This window comes from Cygnus atratus, chromosome 2 (assembly GCF_013377495.2).
Source record: "Cygnus atratus isolate AKBS03 ecotype Queensland, Australia chromosome 2, CAtr_DNAZoo_HiC_assembly, whole genome shotgun sequence".
Classification (NCBI taxonomy): Eukaryota; Metazoa; Chordata; class Aves; order Anseriformes; family Anatidae; genus Cygnus; species Cygnus atratus.
Genome location: NC_066363.1, coordinates 21,447,759 through 21,472,477, shown reverse-complemented (window position 1 = coordinate 21,472,477; position 24,719 = coordinate 21,447,759). Strand labels below are relative to the sequence as shown.

Sequence of the window (24,719 nt, the reverse complement as noted above, 5' to 3'; positions counted from 1 at the left end):
TTTAAAATCCTAACAATGTAATAAATATATTTAACTGAGAGATGTAATATACTCAGATATCGATTTATATTGCAGGAGCATTGTTGAAACCAGAGCCTACATACACATTCGGTAAGTCTTGTACTTCTACTAACAGAAAGAAGTTTTCATATGATGATGTTAACGTCTATTACAGACACTCTGCTTAATGATTTATCTTGCAGATTATGAATATATTGTTAGCGAAGATGACTGGATAATATATAATCATAAGGAATACTACTTTAGCAAGGAAGCAATGGCTATGGAAAAAGCGAGGGACTACTGCAAGAAGAACGGTGGTGATCTTGCCATCATTGAGGGTGAAAGTGAAAGAACATTTCTTTGGAAATATGTAAGAAACTTGCTTTACTTCAAAAATGCACAGTTCTGTCCTGCACTGAAGTACCTTTTTCACCTGGCTTCTGAAATATTAGAAAGTGGTCCCCATCATAAAAAAGCAGTGCCACCTTTCATGGGCCTATCTAATTAGAAGCTTTACCATGACCATTATTTTGACAAAAAATTGCTACATGTAGACAAATCCTCAGTTTCTTTGCAAGAGCACTCCCAGAGTGTAACTTTCAAAAACCCCATTCTGTTTATTTGAAAGCTAGTTACTGAGTTTATTTTCCACCTCATTCTCTTAACAGAATTCCAAAAAAAAAAAAAGCTTTTTTCCTCTTTTTGTCAAAATAGATTTCAGATTTTCAATAAAAAATTAAGCCAGATTCCTTTCTAATAGGAAGTGAATAACCTGGTGATGATAGTCTTTTGTAAATAGTTTGAAAACAAATATGATTCCTTCCTGTCTTCCACATGACTAAGTACTAAACTCCACCATTTACTTGTAACGTTTTAGCAAATTCTCACTATATTTTCCTAAAACTCTTAAAAATACTGCTTTATTTTATAACCTGCCTAAGAGGTTTTTTTTTTTTAAATCTTGTTAACACAGTATTTTACTCCATTTCTTCTTCATCCCATTCTGCTTTTATTTTCATTTAAATACTAGAAGTTGGATGAGAATTTTACATTTTGCAGTTCAAGAACATAATCCCAGTGAATCCCTGCACACTGCATACTGTGTAACTGTACAACTAAAGCTAAAGTATTTTTAAGTACTTGTTTATTTGAAATGTGTTATTTTTACATCTCACTGAAACTTTTTATTTTTATTTTTATTTTTATTTTGTGTATTTTAGATTTTCTATAAAGATTGGGGAAATAACTTCTATATCGGCTTAAGTGTGAGCCTTGATAAGACATTCCGGTAAGTGAAAATATTGAGTTTGTCAGACTTATACATCAAGTGTGAATATTTGGCATGGCTGTCTGTAAGAGACTGGTCAGGTTCAATGACTGACCAAATTTGTCTACAGCCATATTTTGGCATAAAGGTTTAAAATACAATTATCATCCTTAGGATAACAGTTCCTCCATGATGTTTTCATTATCTATTTCCCTATCTATTTCCCCTTCTTCTAGTTCTAAGCCTTTTTTTTTTTTTTTTTTTTTTTTTTTGTGAGGGCATGTTCACTTGGTCAGTGCAGTGTCATCCCCTTTTCCTTGTTAGACAAGACATAAAATAGGTTGGAGGTCTCTAGGGATGTTCCAGATGGTACTTGAAGACATTACTGAATATTCAAATGATCAAAACCTCCCTCCCCCTTCACCTTCTGCCTTTTACTAGTGTCTTTTCCTGGGATTTCAAGCTTGGTAAGATGAGTCTCAGCCTCTTCATTTCTCTTAATGTCAGCCTTTCTTCTAACCTCTCGGGATGTCTTTCTTGTCCGCAAGCCACAGAGGCTCATCTCTGTAGAGCTGAGACAGTCTTATCCCCTGGAGCCTCTTCTCTCCAGTTTTCCTGTAGGCCTCCTTTAGGTACTGGAAGGCCACTATAAGGTCTCCATGGAGCCTTCTTTTCTTCAGGCTGAACAACCCCAACTCCCTCAGCCTGTCTTCACAAGAGAGGTGCTCCAGCCCACTAATCATATTCATGGCCTTCCTCTGGACGCATTCTTGTCCATGTCCCTCTTGTGCTGGGAGCCCCAGAGCTGAATGCAGCACTCCAGGTGGGGTCTCACAAGAGCAGAGCAGAGGGGGAAAAATCCCCTCCCTTGCCCTGCTGGCCACGCCGCTTTTGATGCAGCCCAGGATACAGTTTGCTTTCTGGGCTGCAAGTGCACATTGCTGACTCATGTTGGCTCACATCATTTGTCTTTGTATTATTTCTCCCTGTTTATTATGCACTGTTTTTCCTGTTTGACTGAGGAATACTCAGGAATACTCAGGAATTCAAACTAGAAAAACACTGGATCAGGTGTTGTCTGAAGTCTTTCAGTCTTGGCAGATTCCCCACTTGAGTGTGCTCCCACCAGCACTCTGAGTCTTTTTCATATTTTTTTTTCAAGTTTTTTTTTGAGAATAAATTTGTGAATCACTAAATAGGAATTGTTTGTCACACAACTGAAAGCAATGGGTATATAATATTAAAGATCTCCTTTGTTTAATAATATGGTTCTCAGTGTTCCCCAGTATAAGGTTCAAGGATCTCTCTTACCCTGCAAGATCTTATATTACAGTATTTTATATCACATTATTTTATCATTTCTATATAATAATTATATTATTATTATTATTATTATTATTATTATTATTATATTATAATATTATATTATATTATACCTTATATTACTCTTTCTGGCCCCAGGAAATTACTAAACTAGGCTCACGTTTCTGCTTCTGTATTCCAGGGAAGGTGAGGTCCAGTGTTACACTGGTGTGTTTTCTTTAAGCTATTCATGCTCAGAGGCCAAGAAGGCTGCAACCACCAGCTGATTAGTTGAGACCAGTTCCAGGTCAACAGAATAGGTAGTTGACATAAAGATTTTTTTTTAGTGATTCCAAGTGAAAGTGCTTTCCTTTTACCATAGAGCAACGCATGTTGGTAAACTAGGATACAGGAAACAAAATACCAAGCTCTAGTATGTTCCTTATAAAGAAACACTTCTCTGTTCAACTAAGAATTATTATTCCCCTAAATTACTTCTTTCAGATGGATGGATGGAACTCCTGTCAACTATGTTGCCTGGGCTCCAAATGAACCCAACTTTGCAAATAATGATGAAAACTGTGTGGTCATGTATACCCAAACAGGTGTGTGCTGTAACAACATTCAGTCTGCATCGTGTGGTATAGGCTTGGGAGAGCTGACTGTTTAAGTCAGGGTCTTAGAGATTTGCACCAGATCTCAGAGAGGTGAATTAAACATTTAAAGTAAAACTCCCCTTTGGCAGTGTTATTGCTTTCAAACATTGAAATATTTCTGTTCTCAGCCAAAATATTTATATTCTCAATTTTGCTGGAAACCTGAATATTTCTAAAGAGAATGTACATAAAAATTACTCATTATTTCTGGGGGAGAGAAATATAAATATGGTAGTCAGTTCTACTTCCTATGACGGATTTGTTTTAGGAAAGGATACTCTTTATCCCGGTCTCTGTTTTGTTTTGTTTTTCTTTAATTCTAATTTGTTTTCAGGTACATGGAATGATCTAAACTGTGGGAGTGTTGAATTATTCATCTGTGAAAGGCTTAACAGAACTGTTCGCCCAACTACTGCTCCCACCACACCACCACCAAAGGGTGGGTGTCCAGAAGACTGGCTTCTCTTTGATAACAAGGTGCAGTATGAAAAGTTAGTACACTGTATTTAAAACAAACAAACAAACAAACAAAAATACAAAACAAACATCTTTGGTTCAGTTTTTAAGTTGTAGCAGGGTTTTTAGTTATCATAAAATATGTTCTGATCATGTACAAATATGTATAAATGACTCTAAAAATAAGATTTCTGATATCGAGATTATAGTCTTTATTGGGATCACAAGAGTTCTGAAAGAGGTCATGAGCCATACAAGAACAAAGCTTCATCTTCATCTAAATTTTTATTTTATTTTATTTTTTTTTTTTTTGCTATGATTTAATGTTACCAAAGATGGTTAAGTTGAGTGGTTTCCCTTGTGTGGGAGAAGCAACTGCAAAGCTGTTGTATGTTCTTATTTACTTTGCTGTGTTTATCTGGCTGTCATTTATTGCCTGGACACTGTTTTGTTCCTTGCCTAACATGCACTGGCTCTTAAACCACTAAAGCACCTTCCTTTGAACATATTTGTTAGGTTCTTTATGCAACTAAATAATTGTTAAAGTAGACCAGTTATAAGCTTCACCACGATTTATTACGTAAGATCACTCTTGGTCTTCTCAAAAGACAAAATTTCAGGAAAAAAGAGTACATACATTTAAAACCCAGAGATTTTTGTCACTAATACAAAGCTATAAACAACCAGTGTAAACTGTTAAGAATACACCTAGCAGTACAGATAATCCTTGATTACATTGCCTCATCTGGCTCCCTCTCCTTCTCCCCTTCCCTCCCTTCCCCCCTCTCTCTCTTCTCTCTCTTTTGGCTAAGCCAAAACAAGATTTAAGTTTGATGGAACCCCTTTGTGTGAGATTAACTGGCTGCTGTCTGCTCTTTCCTTCTCTCTCTCAGTTCCAGGGAAAAGAGTCACAGACAGAGATTTTTCCCTTTTTTGATGCTCACTCAACCTAAATGTTTCTCTCTTTCTTACCTCCTGGAAGGGAAGCTTCCAGGTGCTCCTCTCTGCATGTTTAGATAGCACTTGACAGTCTTTCATCCCCCTTTTCTCCCAAGATTCCTGATTAACTTTTCTATTGCATGCTTTAATTAGCACATTTGAGTTGCTTGACACTTGATGTTTAGCTTCAGTAATGTCTCATCCCTATTGCACATTGCTTTTTGAGATCTTAGGCATTCCTCTGAAATGCTGAGGAACCATCACTTTCGCTTAATTTCTACTGAAATTGTTAGACTGACATATTCCTTATTTTAAGGAGATGCTAAAATATGGAGCTTTAAAGCAAGCTACAGAACACTGTTAAACCACCTAACCTCCCTTTTTTTTTTTTTGTGTGTGTGTGTGTGTGCGTGTGTGTATGTGTAAAATATCTAACTTATCTCACTTGTTACAAACAGAAATGCTTTCACTGGAAACTCTGAAACACCATCCAACTACAGCTTTGGCACACTTATCTTTTTCAGTGTTTCAAAGTATTCGGCCTTGATGAAAATGATACACTGACGTGGCACGCTGCACGGAACAATTGTATTAATTTTGGAGGAAACCTGGCTACTATTTCAAGAAAGGAAACACAAGGTATAAAGTACAAATCTTTTGATACTGAACGAGACTTCAAATGATCGTTGAGAAACAGGTTAAAACAAATATTAAATTTTCTGAAATATATGCCACATTAATATCAAGTCATGTTCAATGAACAAATTGCACTTTGGAAAAAAAGTTTGTGTAGATATTAGTGTCTGGATTAACTTTAAAAATCATAGCTTTGGGAACCTATAAGACCCACAAGGGAATTTATGCTGTTCAAATATTAAGATTTTTTATTAGGGGCTTGTCATATAATAAAATGCCCCAGTACTGGAGTTTCCATGTCCCCCTGTTCCTTCCGCTCTGCTAGACCTCAGCCTGCTTGTCTTGCTGTTCAGCATATTAATTTTTTTTTTTTTTTTCCACTGAGGCCTCAAACTCCAATACTAAATGTAAGGCAAGAAAAATAATATATATAATGAAAGGAAATGTCATGCCACGGGTCTGCTGAGGGCTGTGTAGACCACTTCTTAGCTCATTCCATCAGTGCTTGTGTTTTATCCTTTTTTTCTATAGCAGAGGAAGGACAGTCTTTGAAAGTCAGTCTAAGCAGGAGCTAAGGGAAACAGCATTTGGCCTTCCTACATGCTGAGGTCTCAGTACATACATACTTAGTTCTTAAATAGTTTTATTTACATTGTGTCTGTTTCGAAACCAAGTCTTCGGATCTGGTTAACAAAGAAATTACTGAAGAAGAAAATGGACTGCAATCTGTAGACTCATTTTCTGTGTGACAAGGTGTACTGTACTGATGTTAATTTCTGTAATACCGTTAAAACAATTTTCCCTTCTTCTTCAGATGATCAATAACACAAAAGAGTGGGCACACAAATTCCTCTAAAAATGTTGAAAACTATTCTATGAATCAAACCTTGTCCATATTTCTATTTTTATCATAAAATTACCTCTTTATTTAAAAAGAGAGAGAGAAAAAATCATCATCCTTTTTCCAGGCACTGTTCTATTTAGGGAAAGTTAAATTCAGTTTCCCTCTTTGTGCAATTAATCTTTTTCCTTCAGCTTTCCTCATGTCCCTCTTAAAAAATGCTGCAACTGATGCCTGGGTTGGACTGAATGATATAAATCAGGAGCACGTATATTTATGGACAGACGGAAGCCCAGTTTACTACACAAATTGGGCAAAAGGTTCCCGAAGTTATTATAGTAAGGTAAACATTAATTTACGATTATCAGTTATTCATGATAGCTTTGGTAGATGAATAAAATGTATGTACAGACAATAATATTTTTTGTAAAGTTTCCTTTATAAAGTTTTTTAATGATCTTGTTGCTTCTGAAAGAAAAGTAGTCATGTGAAAGGTCTACTTTCAGATATTTTCTTCAACTTCTTTGTTTTGTCATGATTTTGTATAAATCCAGACAGATATTTGGAATTATTGTGCAAAACTCAGACAAACGAGCAGTTTTCCTTACTTTACCATGACTGATCAGGAGATTCAAATAAACCACAGTATAGCAATACCTGCATAATTTAGTGATACAGCGAATGTCATTTAGACTTGAGGAAAATATGAACTGAACAGTTTACATTTCATGGTGCTGAGCTTAGTAAGACAAATGCATTGAATGCAACCCACAAAAGGAGAATATGGGTCTTCCTTTCTTATTTTCTTCTCCCTCTATACCTTCTATTAAATTTTCTCAGTTTTACAGAAACTTCTCTTCTGCGTGCTTTGAAACTTTCAGCACCGCTATACCTTTTTTGTTTAATTGCAAGAGAAAACTGAGTGTTCTTCAATAATTTTAAAATGGCTAATGAAGAATACTGATTGACAGCACCACTTCTGTGCTCCTTTGCTAGCTTTACCAAGTTTCTCTCTTTTTCGTGACAGAACTGTATTGAGTCTTGCTGAAACAGGAAACAGCTCTGTGAGGTCCAACCTTTGCTGCCACCCAGGCTAGAGCTGGGTTTTAGGCTTTTCAGCACTTCCCCATCTCGCACACACATGTGCTTTCTGTAGAAGGCTGTGCCCATTTCCCTTCACAAATTGTTCCCCATGCACTTTCCTTCAATTGCTGCTGGGCTATTGTCTCTGAGGGGATCAGAGACAGCATGAGGTTATGCTGAGATGAGGGAGGGAGAGCTGCTGCTTCCTGCTGCAGAAAGCTGGAGGAGGCAAAGGAGGAAGCAGAAGAACCAAACCTGGGGTGCAAAGGGTTGGGGAATTGTCCCCCACAAAAAAATTGTTCCTGCTTGATACCTCTATGCTACTGAGCTGTGGTGACATCTTTGGTTTCTAGCGCCAGACTGGTGCAGAATGAGGGTTTTAGCTCTCTAGGCAAGCTTTAGTGCCAATAAGTTTCTGCATAACCTCCAGGAAAATAAAAACAGAGCTTAAATGTCCTGTGTGCCACATCTAGCATATGTGCATCTACCTGCATGCACACACACACACCTGCAAGCACAGAGATTATGTACTTACAGATAGTCCCAGATGCTTCTTCCTGCCTCTGAGCTGTGATTTGCAATCCCTCCATCATCCAAGTACAAACTGTTCTACAGCCGAATTGTAAATGGCTATTGTCATATTACTGTTTCTGACTATTTCTAATATGAGTTGATACAGATTACCTTAATTTTACTCAGCTGTGACAGGTGAGTCTATATATCCTGTAGGAAAAGGAATGTTTCCTATTTTTCCACATCTTTTTCTTACTAATCTCATCTCACATGTAGGATGACTGTGTCTATATGATGAAGAACCCTATTGAACAGGCAGGGAAATGGAAAGATGAAGAATGTAAAGCAAGCAAAAGCTACATATGCCAGAAAAACACTGGTGAGTTTTCTTTCAGTACTTTCTAGCACAGGTAATTTATTGTGGTTAAGTTAAACTGGTGGTAAAATTAACTTCCCATACTCAGTGCTATTTTAATTGAAATTAATTTGACAGTGTCACTTGCACTAGAAACCATTTAAACAAAATGAGCACACATTTTATTTTCTGGAGAAAAACTCTTGATCTTCTTGATCTTTCCTATTTTAAGCACCAGACCAATACATTAAAAATAATAATAATAAAAAACCCTCTGTGGAATATCATGTATTTTACTATTTTTGGCAGTCAGGAGGAAGAGAAAGAGAGAGAACAGTGAAGTACTTTGCCTTTATATGGGCAAATTCTTTAAAACTGAATTCTACTGTTATATTTAAAAGCACTGCAACAACTTTGTTTTGAAAATCTGCCCTGCTTGATTCCCTTTTACAGTCTCGGGCAATTTCATCATCAGCAGTTATATCCCTTTGTTTGCTCACAGCATGCCAGTTTTACCCTCTGCTGCTTTCCTTACTCTTTTTCTTATCAGAAATACACCAAATACTAGTATATCACAGAAAAAGTGGGAGGATTGTTCCCTTTAATGCCTTACACAGTCACTTTGGGAAGGTCTAGAGTTTATTGGGCGTGTTCCTGGAAGCGATACAGATATTCATGTTAAAAAGTAATTCTAAAAGGAATTAGAAAAGTTTGTTACAGAATGTGAAAACATGGCTTCATCACTGCAGTGTTAGTTGGGAAGCATCTTAATTTGTTATTGCAGCCTCCTTCAATTACTTGACTACCATGATAAAATAGATCCTCCTTCAACATGATAATATGTCTAGCCAAGATATAGCTATGGACTTTCATTTTTGTTTGTTTGTTTGTTGCAGACCCTAAACTGCAAAATTCCCAACCCACGGTCCCAATGTTTGGCTTTAACAATTACGGTGATGACCGCTATGCAGTCATCAACTACAAAATGAGCTGGGAAGAGGCACAGAAGAACTGCAGAGACCAATATGCAGAACTTGCCAGCATTCTGGATCCTTATGCTGAATCCTACCTGTGGTTACAAATATTAAAGCACGGGGAGCCTGTATGGATTGGTCTTAACAGCAACACAGTAAGTCCATCAAATGCTTGTGACAATCAAACCTCTACTCTAGATCAACATAGATCAGCCATGTTTCTTGCTCAGAGGTTGGCAGGATCCACTCTTGCAGGCTCCAGTGTGAATGCTCTCAATCAGATCTATGACTGCTTGGCAGGAATCAAAGTCTTGCTAAGGTGCTTTGCTCCACTTCAGAGGTTTTAAACATCTAAGCATTTGGCCAAATTGTAAGTCAGAACTTCCACAGCCCGCATTTCAAAGGCCACCAAGGATACAGCTGCAGTAGCTAGTGGCTTCAGTGGCTTCAGTGGCTTTGAATTTTTGCTTCCTATGCTGTGGCCGGGCCACACACTCACATGTGGCAGCACAGCTATTTCTGAGGACATTCTGTGGAGCACACCACAGAAACAGCTTGGCTTAAAAGTAGTTGTTTCTTTTTGAGGTTATTTTAAGCTTTATTATTTCAACTGACAGCCCAGCACTACAAGAACATGAACTGTTGTCCAATCAACAGGAGAGACGGCAAGCTGCAGCACAGAGGAAGGAGCAGGCCTCTGGCAGGGGGGATACATTAAGTTGGTTTTCAGAGCTGATGCCAGTGCCTGAGGGAAAGCTGCCAACAGCCAAGAGCATGAAGGCCTGAAAGGGGAAGTGCTTGCTAAAGGCATATAAAAAGGGCATGAAAAAAGATGATGCAGCTGGATATTTGTGGAAACAGAGTTTTGAGGAAATAAAGAGCAGAGAGGTAGAGCTAGCCGGAGGTTGGTGGGACATGGGGCAGAAGGAGGGCACAGTTCCTGATGTGGGAGGAATCACAGCTGAACTTCATTAAGAGCAGGCACTGGGAAACCAGGATTAGATAGGAAGCTGGGCCAGGGAGTTCAAAGGAAAAAGGACAGGAAAGCAACTGTTACAAAGAACAGAATAGGAGCCTGCCTCTAAAAGGTGGCAGGAAGAAGGAGTCAGACTGCACAGGACAGGGTGAGAGGAGCCATGGATGTGACTGCTGTTAGTCATGTTTTGGAAATAATCGTGAAATCCATTGAAAAAAGAACATGTTGTAGAGAGAAAAATACTTATAGTTAGTAGCTGGTTCTTACAAGAGCTAAAAACCTATTGCAAGCCCTGTTAGCATGGGTGGCAGAGGTCTGTGGTATGTCACATGAAAAACAAAGTCAGTATTCTTGTTCAATTGGAGCTTCTGCTTTCTCTCTCTCTCTCTCTCTCTCTCTTTTTTTTTTTTTTTATATATATATATATAGAGAGAGAGGAGCTTGTGTTAGAGGAAAGCTAGGAGTAGTTTCTCTGCAATCTTCATTTGATCTCTGTGTATATGTGGAGTCCATTGATAATTTTTTCTATTACATATTCATATTTGTTACCACAAGGCTCTTTGTCCCTTTACTGCACAAGACAGATGGTGTGAATTGAACAATGCAGGTTGAATAGCGAACAAATGTCAGTAAGATCACTGTCCTATCTGCTATAGAGAGTGGAAGCTTGGACCAGACTTTTATATAATCATGACAGAGGAATAATAAATTCTGTGCAGGAAACTGTGATTCTGACCTGTCCTATCTTTTACATACCTGCAAGCAATCTTAATATTCTTTTAACCTAATTCATGTATTTGACATAATCTTTATTGTCATTTGCTTTTAGACTCGTGGCCGTTACATGTGGTCAGACAGAAGGAGGAGCAGGTATCATAACTGGGCCAGTGGAGAGCCAAATAAAAACACAGCCTGTGCCTATCTAGATCTGGACGGTTTTTGGAAGACAACATCTTGCAATGAAACATTTTTATCTCTCTGTAAACAATCTGATGGTAGGTTATCAGTAGGAGAAATGTGATTAGGGAGGCTGGAATTTAAATTCTTTATTTGAATTTAGGTTTTGCACATACACAATGATTGTGACAGAAGTTTTATGCTTTGTGATAAACTATTGCTTTTGTTAAGGAAGAACACCTAGATCCAGGCTGTCTTGAACGATTTCCAAAGACTTTCACATTTCATTTCCCAGGCCAGTCAATATGTGCACATCATAAAGTCAACTGCAACGTTTCATGCCACAATAAGCGGGTATTTTCTGCATCCTTGTTTGTTGGGGGTTGCAGAACTGGTCAACCTTAATCCAACTGTAAATACATTAATAATATATATTACATTTCATATTATCTTCTGTAATATTGGGAGATAAGAAACTTCACTTTGCGGAACCAATAAGTGCAGATGGAAAGAGGACCAGGAGGTAGACAAGTATGGAAGCATTCAAACTGATGAATTTATATTCATGAAAAGTATAAGATCCTGGGAAGTTTTGCTTGAAGTACTTTTACTGAAGTACCACAGGGGCTCAAATATTATACCTAATTATCAAACGTTTTAAATTTTGTATGGAATTTACGATCTCTGTACCAGACTTCACTGCAAAATTTTTGCTCATTTAAGCTCTACTTTGGCTTTAATCAGGTCACTTAATAGGTTGCTGTTTCTACTTTTACATAGTTTAAAATGTATGTACAAGGGCAGATACAGACAGCTTCTCTGACCTTGCTACAAAGCAGCTGGACGCAAGCCACTGGCAGTCCATAAATCAGACCAACACAGTCCAACTATGCCCAATACCATGTATGCTTCTGCTGCTGTGGAGTATTGCTCATTCTGCCGTTTCTTTTCATTGTTCCTCACTCTTGCATTCCTCAGAAGGGTGCTGCTTGGTAGCTGTATTCACAGGAGAACAAAAAATACTTAAAAAACATCGGAAATCTGAATGCTGCAAAGCACACTTCAGCAGTGAATGAGCGGCACGTTGGGAACCCATCCCCATGTGGTGGTGGTGTTGAGATACTTTTGGCATACTGACCAATTCTTTCTTATAAGTTTTGAAGTTTTAAATTGCCTGGCTGAAGACAATTGCAGTTAGATTCCAGTAAGCCTTCTTGAGCAGATTGGAGAACAGCCCCATCCAGAATACATTACTAGTTTACCATGATTAGTCCTGTTTTTGTTTTTTTTTTTTTTTTTCGTTAGTTGAGCCTATGGGATATTCTTTTTACTGGAATCACTGTCAAAATGATAGGGCTGATGTGTGGTGCAGCAGTACATGTTACCCTTATCTTTTAAAGCCCTACTAAAATCTGTCTCTCCTTAACAGAGTTAATCCCTAGTGAACCACCACAGCTTCCTGGAAAGTGTCCTGAACCGAAGCGTGGTAGATCTTGGATTCCCTTCCGTGGCCATTGCTACTATGTTCACACCACTTCCGAAGAAAGCTGGCCTGATGCTTCCATGATGTGTATTCAGATGGGTAAGTGCCTTTTTTTATTAGTAGATTTTAAAGGTTGTTTGTGCCCAGAATAATGTGACAAGTTGCAGTCTAAATTTCATTTTTGGCTTATTCTTCCATCTTTCCACTAGTTCTAGTAAAAATTCAAGAATCTCCGAGACCAATGTGGGTAGGTTTTAATCCTTTTTCGATTGACCATTAGCAGGGTAGGTGGCTTGAAAGTGTCCACTTGCCTTTTTCACTCCTTCTCTGTTACACCTTATGCCTCCCTGTTCAATCTGTCATCACTTTGATTTTCCTGTTTGCTTTATCTGACCCTTTTGATGTCTGTTCTGCATTTTGTCTTTTCTTCCTCATCTGAAGTTCCTACCCTTGTTTGTAGAGGGTCTGTATTCTTGCTCTCAATTTGTTGCAGTCCCTATCAGGTTGAAGACAGGTCATAAAAAGTAGAAATATATAAACATGTCCTGAACCTTGGGAAGGACTTTTATTTTTATTTTTTATTTTTTATTTTTTATTTTTTATTTTTTATTTTTTTAGATCCAGAACCAAGAGAGAATGTGTAGATTTATGTCTGTGTATATCAATTATAAGCTAAAGCTAATTTACTCTCAAGCTTCTCTACTATATGAAAAATCTTATCATGAATCATATGATTGTTTACTGAGGTAAATAATTTATAGTGGAAAATATTGCTGAAATTATATGTAATATTTAATTTATATTTTAGGTGCTTCTCTGGTTTCCATAGAAGATCCAGCTGAACTGAACTTCCTTTTACTTTACTTGTCTCCACTTGCAAGTGACTTCAGAAGGTTTTGGATAGGATTATTCAAAAATATTGATGGTAATTATTTCAAAATGCATAGTGAGATGAAAATAAATACTAAATAAACAGAGAGAATGCTAAATAACACTAACATTAAATACTAATATGTTAAATATTAAATGATTAGACAAAGAAATCAACTAAGTGTTTAATAGCTTTTCAGCTAAAATACTTACAATATATGCCAGCTAAAGGCCTATATTTTTTGTATCTTTATGGTAGTTGGAGTATAGTTCAGTCCATAAAAGATTCTAGCTTAGCACTGCTTACTAACTAAACTACTTACTAACTGCTTACTTACTAAAATTGCTTGACAGTTAGCCAGAGTTAGTCTTAAAAAAAAAAAAAAATTGTCTAAAAATTGAGAGGTGAGGCAGCCTTTAGCTGAAATTTATTTCTAAACAAAACAGAGAATAGCAGCTCACAAGCTGCCTAGCAATATTTCTTAATCTAATTTTTTAAATATTTTTCTTCATAAATTTTTGGTGGAACTTTTTGCTTTCATCCAAAAACATTTCAGCTATTTATTTGGAAATACAGTTCAAAATTTCTCATTTAAAAAGTTGGTAAAAACAAATTTAATAATGTTTTCTGTTTAATTATAATTCTGAAGCCTGATTTTCATGGCCTGCTTTGAAGGTAGAGCTCCAGAGCAAGAGGGCTGCTGAGGCCTCAGTCTGTCCAAGTCTCTGTCTCTCCCCATCAGCAATGGCAGGCACCTTATAGCATGGTTGGCCAGGCTGATCTATTCTCACTGAAAACTAACAGTAAAAAATAAGTGATTTTATTTCCTGACCTGGCCCAATAGCTTGCCACATTGCTACATGCCAGTGTAAGTGGAGGCAAAGGAAAGTGCAGCTGCTGATTGGGGAACGGAGGTGGTGGCACTCAGGTGGAAGTGAGTTGATAGGATATCCTGCCATGAAAGCACAACCTGAGGGAGCAGAGATGACACTTATTTCTACTTGATGGCCCTCAGCAGGAGATGAGCAAAAAGTTATTATTAAACAGATCTGATTCAGACTGCAAAGGCAATTGATTATTCAGTGATCTTGGATCCACAAGTAAAGAAAATTTTCTGAGTGATCTGGATACTTAAACTGCAGAGCATGGCTCATGGGGACACTCTGCTTTTCTGAAAAAAAACAAAAAACAGGTGGGTTCTGGGCACAGACTTCAGCTGAAAGTCCTCAGGCAGCCTGGGCATTTCTTGCTTTCTTTGTTAACAGCCATGGCCCTGGAGGGTAATGGAGTTAATTTTGTGTACAGCATATGAGCATTATATTTCGTGCATTCCCATCTGAACATCTCTGACTATTAAAAGAGTGAAAACTGAATCCTCTGTGATGATAAATTAATCAATAATAAATTCCATATGCAATGTCATTGGGCCTGGTAGACTAGAAATGATTCCCTACTTCATTCACTTACTATTTAATACTCTTAATTTTAGGGGAATGGTTATGGGCAGACAGAAGTGTGGTAGAATACGTCAACTGGGAGAAAGGAGAGCCTACAGTAATTTTTGATGAACACTGTGTTGACATGGATGTCTCAAGTGGAGCCTGGAGGAACTATTACTGCTCTGTTGACCAGAATTTTATTTGCAAAATCCCCAAAAGTAAGTTCTGAATTCTGTTTACTGCGTTATTTTAGAAGTAGCAGTTAACATATAATATACCTGGTCAAACTAATCATACACTGGGTACTTTTTATGTGTTGATGTTGATGCATGTGCATCTGTATCAAAGCCAAGAGTAACTTTTGTTAAGGACAGAAAAATAATGTTAGGGATTTTTTTTTTTTTTGGATCTCAACATGTTGTCAATGGAGTAATTCACAAGCTTTGTAGGACCCAGCCAGCCAGACCTACATGGAATTGACTGAATCACAAGCAAGGGAGGGAGGAAAACAAAAATACAGCTTAAATGCTTTCATGTGTAAAAATGCTTTTCAAGTATAAAACATTGAATTTCTCTATGTGAAGGATGGGTACCGTGGAGGTGTGAAAACTGAACATTTGTCTCCCCTACCAGTAAAAGTGCTCAAAGCAATTAACAGTGAGACAACAGTTTGGGGTTTTTATAACAAACACTTTAAACAAGAATACTTGATTAAATCATTGTGAATTCTCAGGGAAAATGCTTTCATATATTTTTCATCTGTATTATGTAAAATCTAATAGGAACACAAAATAACAATTATGTATACACTGTGTATTTAGTCTTTGAATGGTTGTTTGTAAACTATGTATAATATATCCATATTTTAATTTTAAAGTTATTGAAGTTGAACCAACCCATGATTCATCCATCAATAAAGGTAGGTTGGTTTCTTATAAGCATGTTAAAAAGAAATTTCAGTACATTTATATGCATTCGTTATTTACAAGTAAAATTGCCTCTAGATGAATTTCATTTAAATACCCATCTAACTATCACTGATGATTTTATTTTAAACCTGTTGAAAAGAAGAACTTTTCTTTCAAACTGGGTGGCTTATTGATATTTTTGTTATTTTCTGAATAAAGTGGGGTATGATATAATGCTACTTCTAAAAGGAATGTAGGACAGATTGAGCCCAATTTTGCTCTGCCCATTGAGACTGGGTGTTGATTTTAAGTGTGGTTATGATTGTTCCGTACTTTTATAGTTCACCCAGCTGGTTTATTTAGGAAAATGTTGTACACAATAGCAGTCTCTGTTCATTTGTAGTAACTGTTCTGTTTTGTTTTTCATAGCATCAAAAAGAGAAGCTGCTGCTTCATCCTCACATAGTTTAAGTGTGATGATTGTTATACTGATCTTCCTACTGCTAGCAGGAACTGGCCTTACAGTCTATTTTTTCTATAAGAAAAGACACGAACAGAAAACAATTACAGCCAGTTTTGACAATACTATATACTGTGGTGATACTGACCCTGGAACTCATGAATCAAGGTGTCTTGTGACCAATATTGAAGAAAATGAACAGGCATCAGTTTAATAATCAGGACAAACTTGGAAATGAATTACTGTTTCATACTAAGGACTGATTTGGAAATGAATTAAAGCACTGGAATATCAGAATTCTTAAGGTAAAGTGATTTTCTTCTATGGAAACTCTAGTTCATTTTGCACAGGTTGCTTCTTGCCTTATGTACTAGCAGGAATAAGCAATCTTGCAACACTCCGGATTTGCTCACGGACAGTATTACCTGGCAGGACTGTAGGACAAGCTTATGACCCTGGAGCTACACTGTGTAAAGGAACACTCGGGCTGTTCCAGTCTCTGTACAGGTCCTGCATCACCTTTGGGCATGAAGAGAACCATACTCATCACAGGCAATTGTGAGAATAAATGTCTTAACATTCTCCAAAAAGTACATCCAGATCTGTAGGAATCCTGAAAATGCCACTACTGATCTCCACTGACTGATCACAGACTGGCAGAATTGCGTAGGTCGGATGGGACTTCCCAGCTCACTTCGTGCACATCCCTGCTTGAAGCAGGACCAGCTCCCTGCCCCAGACAGGCAGTCAGCTCCCATGCTTATCCACACTCTTGGTGAAGATTGCTTTCCTTATACCACATTTGAATTTCCCTTGCCTTCCCACTTTTGCACAGCAAAACACTGCACACCTCTGAGAAAATTTTGGCTGCATCTTTTCTCTAACCCGCTTATAACTAGTTGAATACAAGACTCAGGTCTCCCCTTAACTTATTCTCTCTGCTCTTTCAGATTCTTATTGTTACCACATACCCATATATCAAGTCCCCTACTCCTTTCAGTGGCCCGTGGCTAGACCCTTCATTTTTCCACCATCCAGTTCCAGCATTTACTGCTTCATGGAGTTATACCCCCACAGGTGCAGGCTAGACTTGAAATAATTGACAATATATTACCCTTTAGACCTGCTGGGCCAAGCAGCTTTTCACCCACCTTGCAGTCGACCCACTATATTAAGAGAGAGGATTTTGGTAGTCCTGCTAAGATCAAGGTAAATGACATCCACTACTTACTCCCTTCTCTGGGGACTGCAAGACAATCATTTTGTCATAGGAAGTAATTGGTTTGGCCAGGCATAATTTGCCCTTTATAAGTGAGTTCTGGCTGTTTCCATTCCCCCTTTTTTGTCTGTTTTATTCCTGGAAATGGCTTCCAAGAGAATTGTTCCATAATTTTCCCAAGGGCTGAGGAGAGGCTGACTGCACTGTAGCTCCCAAATCCTTCATCATTCCTGTTTCGAAGGTGTAACATCTGACTTTTCCAGCCACTGGTGCCTTCTGCAGTCACCGTGACTTGTCAGAGGTGACAGAGTGCAGATTCCCAGTGACCACAGCCAACTCCCTCAGTATCCTCAGATACATTCCCTCAGGTCCCGTGGACATCTATAGGTACAGCTAACCTTACCTCTAACTCAGTCCTTCTGCACCATGGGTTGTACTGTTCTTCCCTAACATCTGCTGCTAACTACAGAGACCTGGGAAGTGTGAGAAACGGTTGATAGCATTGAATACCTCAGCCCTATGTCTTGTAGGTCTCCTGACCTCTTCAGCTGTGGGCCTGCATCTTCCTTTTGCAGCTGAGGTACCCACAGAAATCCTTTGTTACCCTTCATATTCCTGGCTAGTCTGAACCACAGCTGAACTTTGGCTTTCCACATTCTGTCCCAGTGTGCCCAGGACATGTCCCTCTTTGCATGCTGGGTAGCTTGTTGCCTTTTTCACTTTCCATACACTTTGAGCTTTTTGAGTTTCAAATCAATCAGAAATTCCCCATGGGGCCAGGCCCTGCCTACTTTGTGTCTTGCATACTGGTAGAAACCATTCTTGAGCTTTAAGGAGGTTGTCCTTGAAGATGGAAAAGCTGTCCTCGGCTCCTTGCCCTTTCAATAACTTCATTCAGACTTGATTTTTCTTTGGGTTGGTATTGTATAAATTCAGGTCAGAAAGCTCCAAAATGCAGATAGCATGCATTCTCATACTGGGAAATTTAATTTTACAGCACATACCTGTAATATAGGAATGATACAATACTTCAGAGTATCTCATCACAAAAGTATTATTAAATCTTATTCTGTTGGACTTTTGTAAAATTTCAGTCTTATCTGTATAAACACATTTTCCTCTTTATATGACTTATATAAGCATTGAAAGATCAGCTATCATAAGAGGTATGAGTGTATTGTGAATAGAAATATATTCTTGTTTAAATAACAGACTAGGCATTTCAAAGGAAAGGGGGAGAATGGGCAGGATACTTAATACACAGCTGACAAAATTGTGTAAAATTTATTCTTGGAATCTCCAGTACCAGTGAAGATTTTGTACCTTTTTAGGCCATTTTTTTTCAAAGTCTAATGAAGCTTGTTATTAGAAAGGCTTTTATAATTTCTAACCGAATTTTCCCTGTCAATGTCTGTTTCAGTCCTGTAAATTTCATTCCAGACTTCCATCAGGACTGAGGTGACAGCACTGCATTTTATACGAGTGTATCCTCTGTGTTCAGAAAGCTTGAAAATAAACAGTTTGTTCCTATATGTTAAAATATTTTAAACATATTCGGTGTACTTTATGCTAAACAGTCAAATGACTCAAAGATCGTAGTCTCAAGAATATCTTTATTTAATTTGAAATTTTAAAATATTTTAATCTTTTGACAATTTTTAATCACGTTTAAATTAAAATATTTTACTTGTATATGAAATACATGTAAATAAGTTTTTGTTCTACTTTGATTCACTAAATAGTCATTAAAAGGTTGGTTATAAGTAAAAGTTTGTGTCTTCTTAAATAGAACAATTTATCATAAAAGTGAAATAACAGAAAGGAGGGATGGGATTCTTAAGGTTCTGTATTCAAAATAAGCATCTATTTTTCTTAGTCTACTGTGTCCTTAAATTCTAGTAGTAATTTGTCTTTGCCATCCCATGAAACAACGTCTCACTGTTTCTTTATTCCTGACATTTGAAAGTTTACCTCAATAAAAGATAGTGTAGTTTAACATTGTTCATGTGCTGTACTGAATAGATAGACTGTTGTGAAATTAATTTGTGCCTTCAGGCGAGATTCCAGTTGGCAAGCGGCAGATTTTGCAGGTTTGAACTGCTCCATAAGCATAAAGTTGCCCTGATGTCACCATAAGTGGACACAGGAAAAGTTTGGGTTCACTTTCTCTCTTCTCTGCTGTGTCATTATCTGACATATCTAGCCTTCTTCCTTCTCTGATGTTCTGTGGGGCACAACTTTCAATATGATATTTCATAAATAATGGCATTTAAAATGTTTTAAGAATATGCTTAGCAGTTCTGGTTCCTCTGAGAAAATATTTACTGCCATTTCAGTAGAATGAACACAATGTGAGCGTTATACTGTCTTTTTTATCCAGATTGCTCGCTCGAGCAGCTAGATGAAATTAATTTCACCTACTTTCAGAACTTGTTGACATAGCTCTCCTTTGTAGTCAATGCTCAGGAACATACTTGTAGGGTTATCTGTTCCATGGTCCACCAAAAGTGGCTAATGATGGGACAGAGCTTCCAGAGGTGGGAGGAAGTAATGTTCAGTAATGGAAAGAAGAGGAGTTCATGCAGTGAGAAATGTAGACTTGGGTTGATAAGAGGATGGATTTGACCAGCTGGGAGAGCCAGGCAAGGCTGGCCAGTCCCAATGGCTTGGAATGGCAGGGATGTTGGAAATGCTGGAGTGCAGAGAGTTCAAGGGTTGGTTTGTTACTGCAATGGAGGAGGAAGACTCCTGGTTATGAAGAAGCAACAGGGGGAATGAGCATACTTAAAGTAGGAGCTGCCCAAAAGATATTTGTGTTTGCTCCCAGTTTGCCACAACTGGGGATCAGGGGGAAGGGAGGCTCCCTCCACACCTTGAACTGGCTCCTGCTGTCTTCAGAGGGCAGAGCCATCTGGAATGATGAACAGACTGCTTCTTCATTGAGAGCAGCGAGTGTGCACAGGGTGGGGGAAGCACTTTGGAGCATTGTAATGGAGTAGACAATGGGAGGGAATCTTTGGTGCAAGTAGAAACCAGGGCTTTTGTGAGAAAAACAGAAAGTAGATTTGTGGGGAAGCCTGTGGAGTGATGTCAAGGAACAGATTTCCACTAGAGAGATACAGAGAAAACGTGTGGGGTCTTTTGCAACCCAAGAAGGCACTGAGTGAAAGTTTACAGGCAAGCACTTTCTCTGCAGAGATACTATAGAAAGGGGAGATATTTGTTTCGAAACAACCTGTTAGAGTATAAAAACGCTTTTGGTGTCCTGGGACATGCTTGGTCTGAAGAAAAGGTGCCGGTAATTCCACCTACCAGAACTGGCCAGTTTGGGGTTTACCTGCTGGATGGGGAAAAAGCAAGAAGAACAGGGAGGAGAAAAGGTATGAGTGTATGAGTTCTGTGGTCAATGGAGGCAATGAGGGGGATGAATCAGCCATGAAGGAGCAGGTGGAAAAATGATGAGGATTGATTACACATCTCCTGTCACCCCAAAGATTTCTCCTGCACCCCATATTGCAAGAAAATTGCTTTTTATTATCAGGCAGTGGGAACAGCAGCCTTTTCTCCTGGTGATGGTGCTTCCGATTTCAGAGCTATAGTGTGGGATGGTGATGGTAGGTAGGCTCCTATCAGAAAGCGAGTTAAAGGCATGGTTTTCTGTGTACTCTGACATAATGATAGAGTCAAAATCAAGCAACATTTAGGATGTATTTAGAGTGAAATCTGTTTACAACAAAAGTTTAACAGGAAATGGGAAAAAAGAAATGTGCACTCTCCACGCATTGCAAAAATAACAAATGTCTGGGAAAGGGACTGCCTGGCTTCTTGACTGATTATTTCCCAAAGCAGATACATTTAAAGTACACAGCATTGAAGTTGTTCATTCTTAGTTGGATTAAAACTAAAACAGGATTGATTGCGCCACTAAAAGCTGTCCTCATTACAATTACTTTACTGAAGGTTTGAAATTTAATTACAAAAACAAACCAACAAACAAAAACTTGGCATAGTGGCACTAAATAGGGAAGGGATTTTAAATAAATGGGGAAGCTAGAAATATGTTAAAAAGGAAGGAAATCCTTAGATTTTGCTTGAAAGCTATTTGTATTCAGTTAAAGAATCATGGAAGAAAAGCATATTCTATGAATTGTCTTCGTTTAATTATTTTCCATTGATTCTTATGCACTTTCATAAATTGACTGAAATTACGCTGACTACAAGGATCATTTCAGTTCCAAAAGTTTAATATTTTATCCCAATTCTTCTAATGATTCATATGCTTTTTTTTTTTTTTCTACCACAACAACGAAAGTGGCCTGTTTGCACACTTAGTATATCAACATAGATAAAATTACTACAGAAAAGCCATCCTTGGTGTGGAATTTCCATCCCTGGGAATTTTCAGAACTCAGCTGGAAAAGGCCCTGAGCGGTATCTGAAAGGAGATATAGCTTTGAGGCCCTGCTCTGATCAATAGGTTCAACCAAATGACCCCCAGTGGTCCTTTCCACTGTAAAATCCTCTACAATTCTGCAGCTGGTAGCTTTATACAGGATTATACATTTAGAACCCGGTTCTACACATGGTGTGTGCAGTGCAGATCTCCATTCTTTTGGAGGGGAATCACCCTGGAACTTATCCATCTTGGATTTATTGAATATGTTTCAGGAGTAGGCAAGAGCTTCTTGAAATGGCATACAGACTAGCAGTTGTAGAGTGTCCTGAAGTGGTGAAAAATAGCAGTAGGGGTTGATTGAAAGTATGCATATGACCTGTCTTGTGTGAGATATTTTCTCCAACCCTAGCAACACACATACATGTAGAGCCCTATCAGATCTACACAACAGTATTGACAAGGCTGTCTACTTGAATTAAGCCAGTAATTTTGTCTTTTATCACAATTTAAGAACAGCTCTACAAGGTCAGATGAAAGCCATGCTTAAACCAGCATCCTGGTAGTGTCCAAAAGCCTAGTGAAGAGCCCAGGAGTTGGCAAATATTCAGTGGTTGTTCTCTTGGCCTCCACGTTTGTAGGTTGGGGATTTCATTGATTAGAAGAGGTGTTTTGCATTCATCTGTTTATAGAAATGAGCATACAACTAAGCTGGGTTTGAATTTTACAGAACTCTAGTGACTCCACTGTAAATCCTCAAATAGACAATTTTTAGTGTGCAATAAATGTGAGGTGATTTACTGTGATTTGCATGGAACAGGAAAAAAAAATCCACACAGAGACTTAACAACAGGCTAGAAATACACTCAGTGCATTCTGATACAAAATTTTGCTATATAAATAAGCTAGCAGAGAAAAAAAATACAGTATTGCAATACTTCTTTAAAATAGAAAAGCATTTAGTATTTCTTCAGCATGCTTACTTCTTTTTTCTTCCTTTGGAATATTTTTGGATGTTCTGAAACTTCACATGTATCATAACAATTTCTGACAGCAGTCCTTTATGTTTTCCTTACAATTCCAGAATTTCCATTTCTATTCTAATAACACCTGCCTATTAAATGCCCAACAGGATGAACAGCTTAGCGCAGTGTAGCATAGTTTACAGAGTGGCAAAATATTAAAAGATTTTCTAATGGTCATAAGAGGGTAGAGATCTGACACTTCTGAAGGTGCCTATTGTTTTCTCCCTCACATTTAAAGACATTCCATAATCTTGCTCAATTCCCGGTCTCATGCCAACATAGCTTGACTCACAGTTTCTCAATTGACAACTTTAAAAAGAAAGCATCTTTCAAGAAAATATACCTCTCTTTTTGTAAGTATCGCAATAGCAGACTATTCTGGTTAATTCAGAGTTTATTTTGAGTTTAAAGAAATATAACCCTGAGTCACACCTTTTCATGAAGAACGGTGGTAGTTATACATACGCGTTATCCTTTATTGTTGCTTTCATCAGAGGAAACTTTCTCTGATCAGTCTTTCCTTGCACAATAATCTTCAGTTTTGTATTTCATTTCAAAAGCCAGATACTATGTATTCTTTATGAAGTTCATTCTGCATTTTAATTTAGGGATGTTTTCTGCATTGCTCTCTGCCCCAGAGTTTGGGCTTCATCAGGAACTGTAAATGCCAAGAAAATGAAGAACTGCGTCTCTTCTAAATATTAGTGAAAAGAGTACTTATAGAATTTTGTATTTAAAAATACCTGAAATGAAACAACTGCTTTCATGCCAGTTTGAGCAATAAATGCAGCTACTGATAAAGAATGCCAGAGCTTTGTAATTATATCTACAATAGCCAGTCTATTTCATAGTTTGTCTGTATACAGCATGAACTAAAGATCTGGTATAGGAAAAACCCTGCGCAGCTCAGTGAATATTAAAAAATGATCAGAGATAGTAGTGGGGTAAAGTAATTATTTAACCCATGCTTTAAAATATTATGATTTTTACTGTGTTTCTAGGAAAGCTGTCTGTCCATTCAAGTTCATGGTCTGCTCTTGATAAGGCTCTTGACAGAAAGCGAGTGTCATTCTGCTATACCTCTGAGTTTGCCAATGAGAGCAGGCATGGATGTATGCAGCCCCTTCAGATGCAAGAGAAGTGAAGGCATGGTTCATGTGGCAGCCTTCTTACTGATTAACACAGATTAACCTGGTCACGAGGCATTGGCTTGCAGATGGGAGCAAGGTGGCTCTGGGCCAGCTTAGAAAACTGGCACAGATGTGCAGACCGTGAATGGCTTCCCCAAGGTGCTGCTGCCCTGAAAAGCTGCAGCATCTTTTATTTACCACTGAGGGGAGTGCTTATCAAGACTGCAGATGTGCAAGGCTCGATTCCCCAGTCTGCTGCACAACATCTTGCTCAGAGCAGCTTGGCAGTGAAGCTATGCCCTGGATGGTTCAGGGCATGGCTGAGTGCAGGGCTCATACAGGGTTCCCTTTTGGGGCACCACTGTCAAATCTATAGTTTCTACCAATGGTTTAAAGCAAGCAATTTTTATGTAGCAAATGAGAGGCCTGGTTATAAAAGAGTATTAATTTCAAAATACATATATCTTTACCTGTTAGAGACCACTGGTACTTTCTTACCTGAATGTTCTGGATTCTCTTCTATGACCATGATTACTATATTAACCAACATGGCAAGCTGAGCTGATGCTCCCATATTTTCAATTCCTATGGGTAATTAAAAGATTTTGATTGATCCTGCAATCTAGATAGATTATCGTCATAGCCTGGGGTGGGGAGAAGAGAAAACACACACTCTAGAAGTCACAAGTGATTTTTTCCCCAATTTTTAAATAATTCAGTGGGAATATTTAGTATCTCAGCATTCTGTGGAAGCCTAATGTTCTGGAAATGTGCAACAACTCAAAATCTCTCTTCAAATCTATGTATATAAGGCTATTGAAGAGCTGTTTTATTTTATGGTTTTCTAACTATGTAGGAGACATTTCTGACTGATTTAAATATAATTATTACTT

The 24,719-nt window shown here is 38.0% G+C and overlaps 1 protein-coding gene across 1 annotated transcript in view; it reads left to right on the top strand.

Moving 5' to 3' along the window:
• LOC118247364 (macrophage mannose receptor 1-like) overlaps window positions 1-16,273 on the top strand; it is a 29,790-nt gene extending 13,517 nt beyond the window's left edge. Inside the window, exons 16-30 of the mRNA XM_035545246.1 lie at window positions 76-111; window positions 204-373; window positions 1,224-1,291; window positions 3,077-3,177; window positions 3,563-3,705; window positions 5,148-5,262; window positions 6,295-6,443; window positions 7,973-8,075; window positions 8,948-9,180; window positions 10,831-10,996; window positions 12,328-12,480; window positions 13,190-13,306; window positions 14,742-14,909; window positions 15,569-15,610; window positions 16,029-16,273. Of these exons, the coding sequence (XP_035401139.1) occupies window positions 76-111; window positions 204-373; window positions 1,224-1,291; window positions 3,077-3,177; window positions 3,563-3,705; window positions 5,148-5,262; window positions 6,295-6,443; window positions 7,973-8,075; window positions 8,948-9,180; window positions 10,831-10,996; window positions 12,328-12,480; window positions 13,190-13,306; window positions 14,742-14,909; window positions 15,569-15,610; window positions 16,029-16,273 (2,009 nt within the window). The remainder of the gene's footprint in view (window positions 1-75; window positions 112-203; window positions 374-1,223; window positions 1,292-3,076; window positions 3,178-3,562; window positions 3,706-5,147; window positions 5,263-6,294; window positions 6,444-7,972; window positions 8,076-8,947; window positions 9,181-10,830; window positions 10,997-12,327; window positions 12,481-13,189; window positions 13,307-14,741; window positions 14,910-15,568; window positions 15,611-16,028) is intronic.
• Window positions 16,274-24,719: the final 8,446 nt, after the last annotated feature.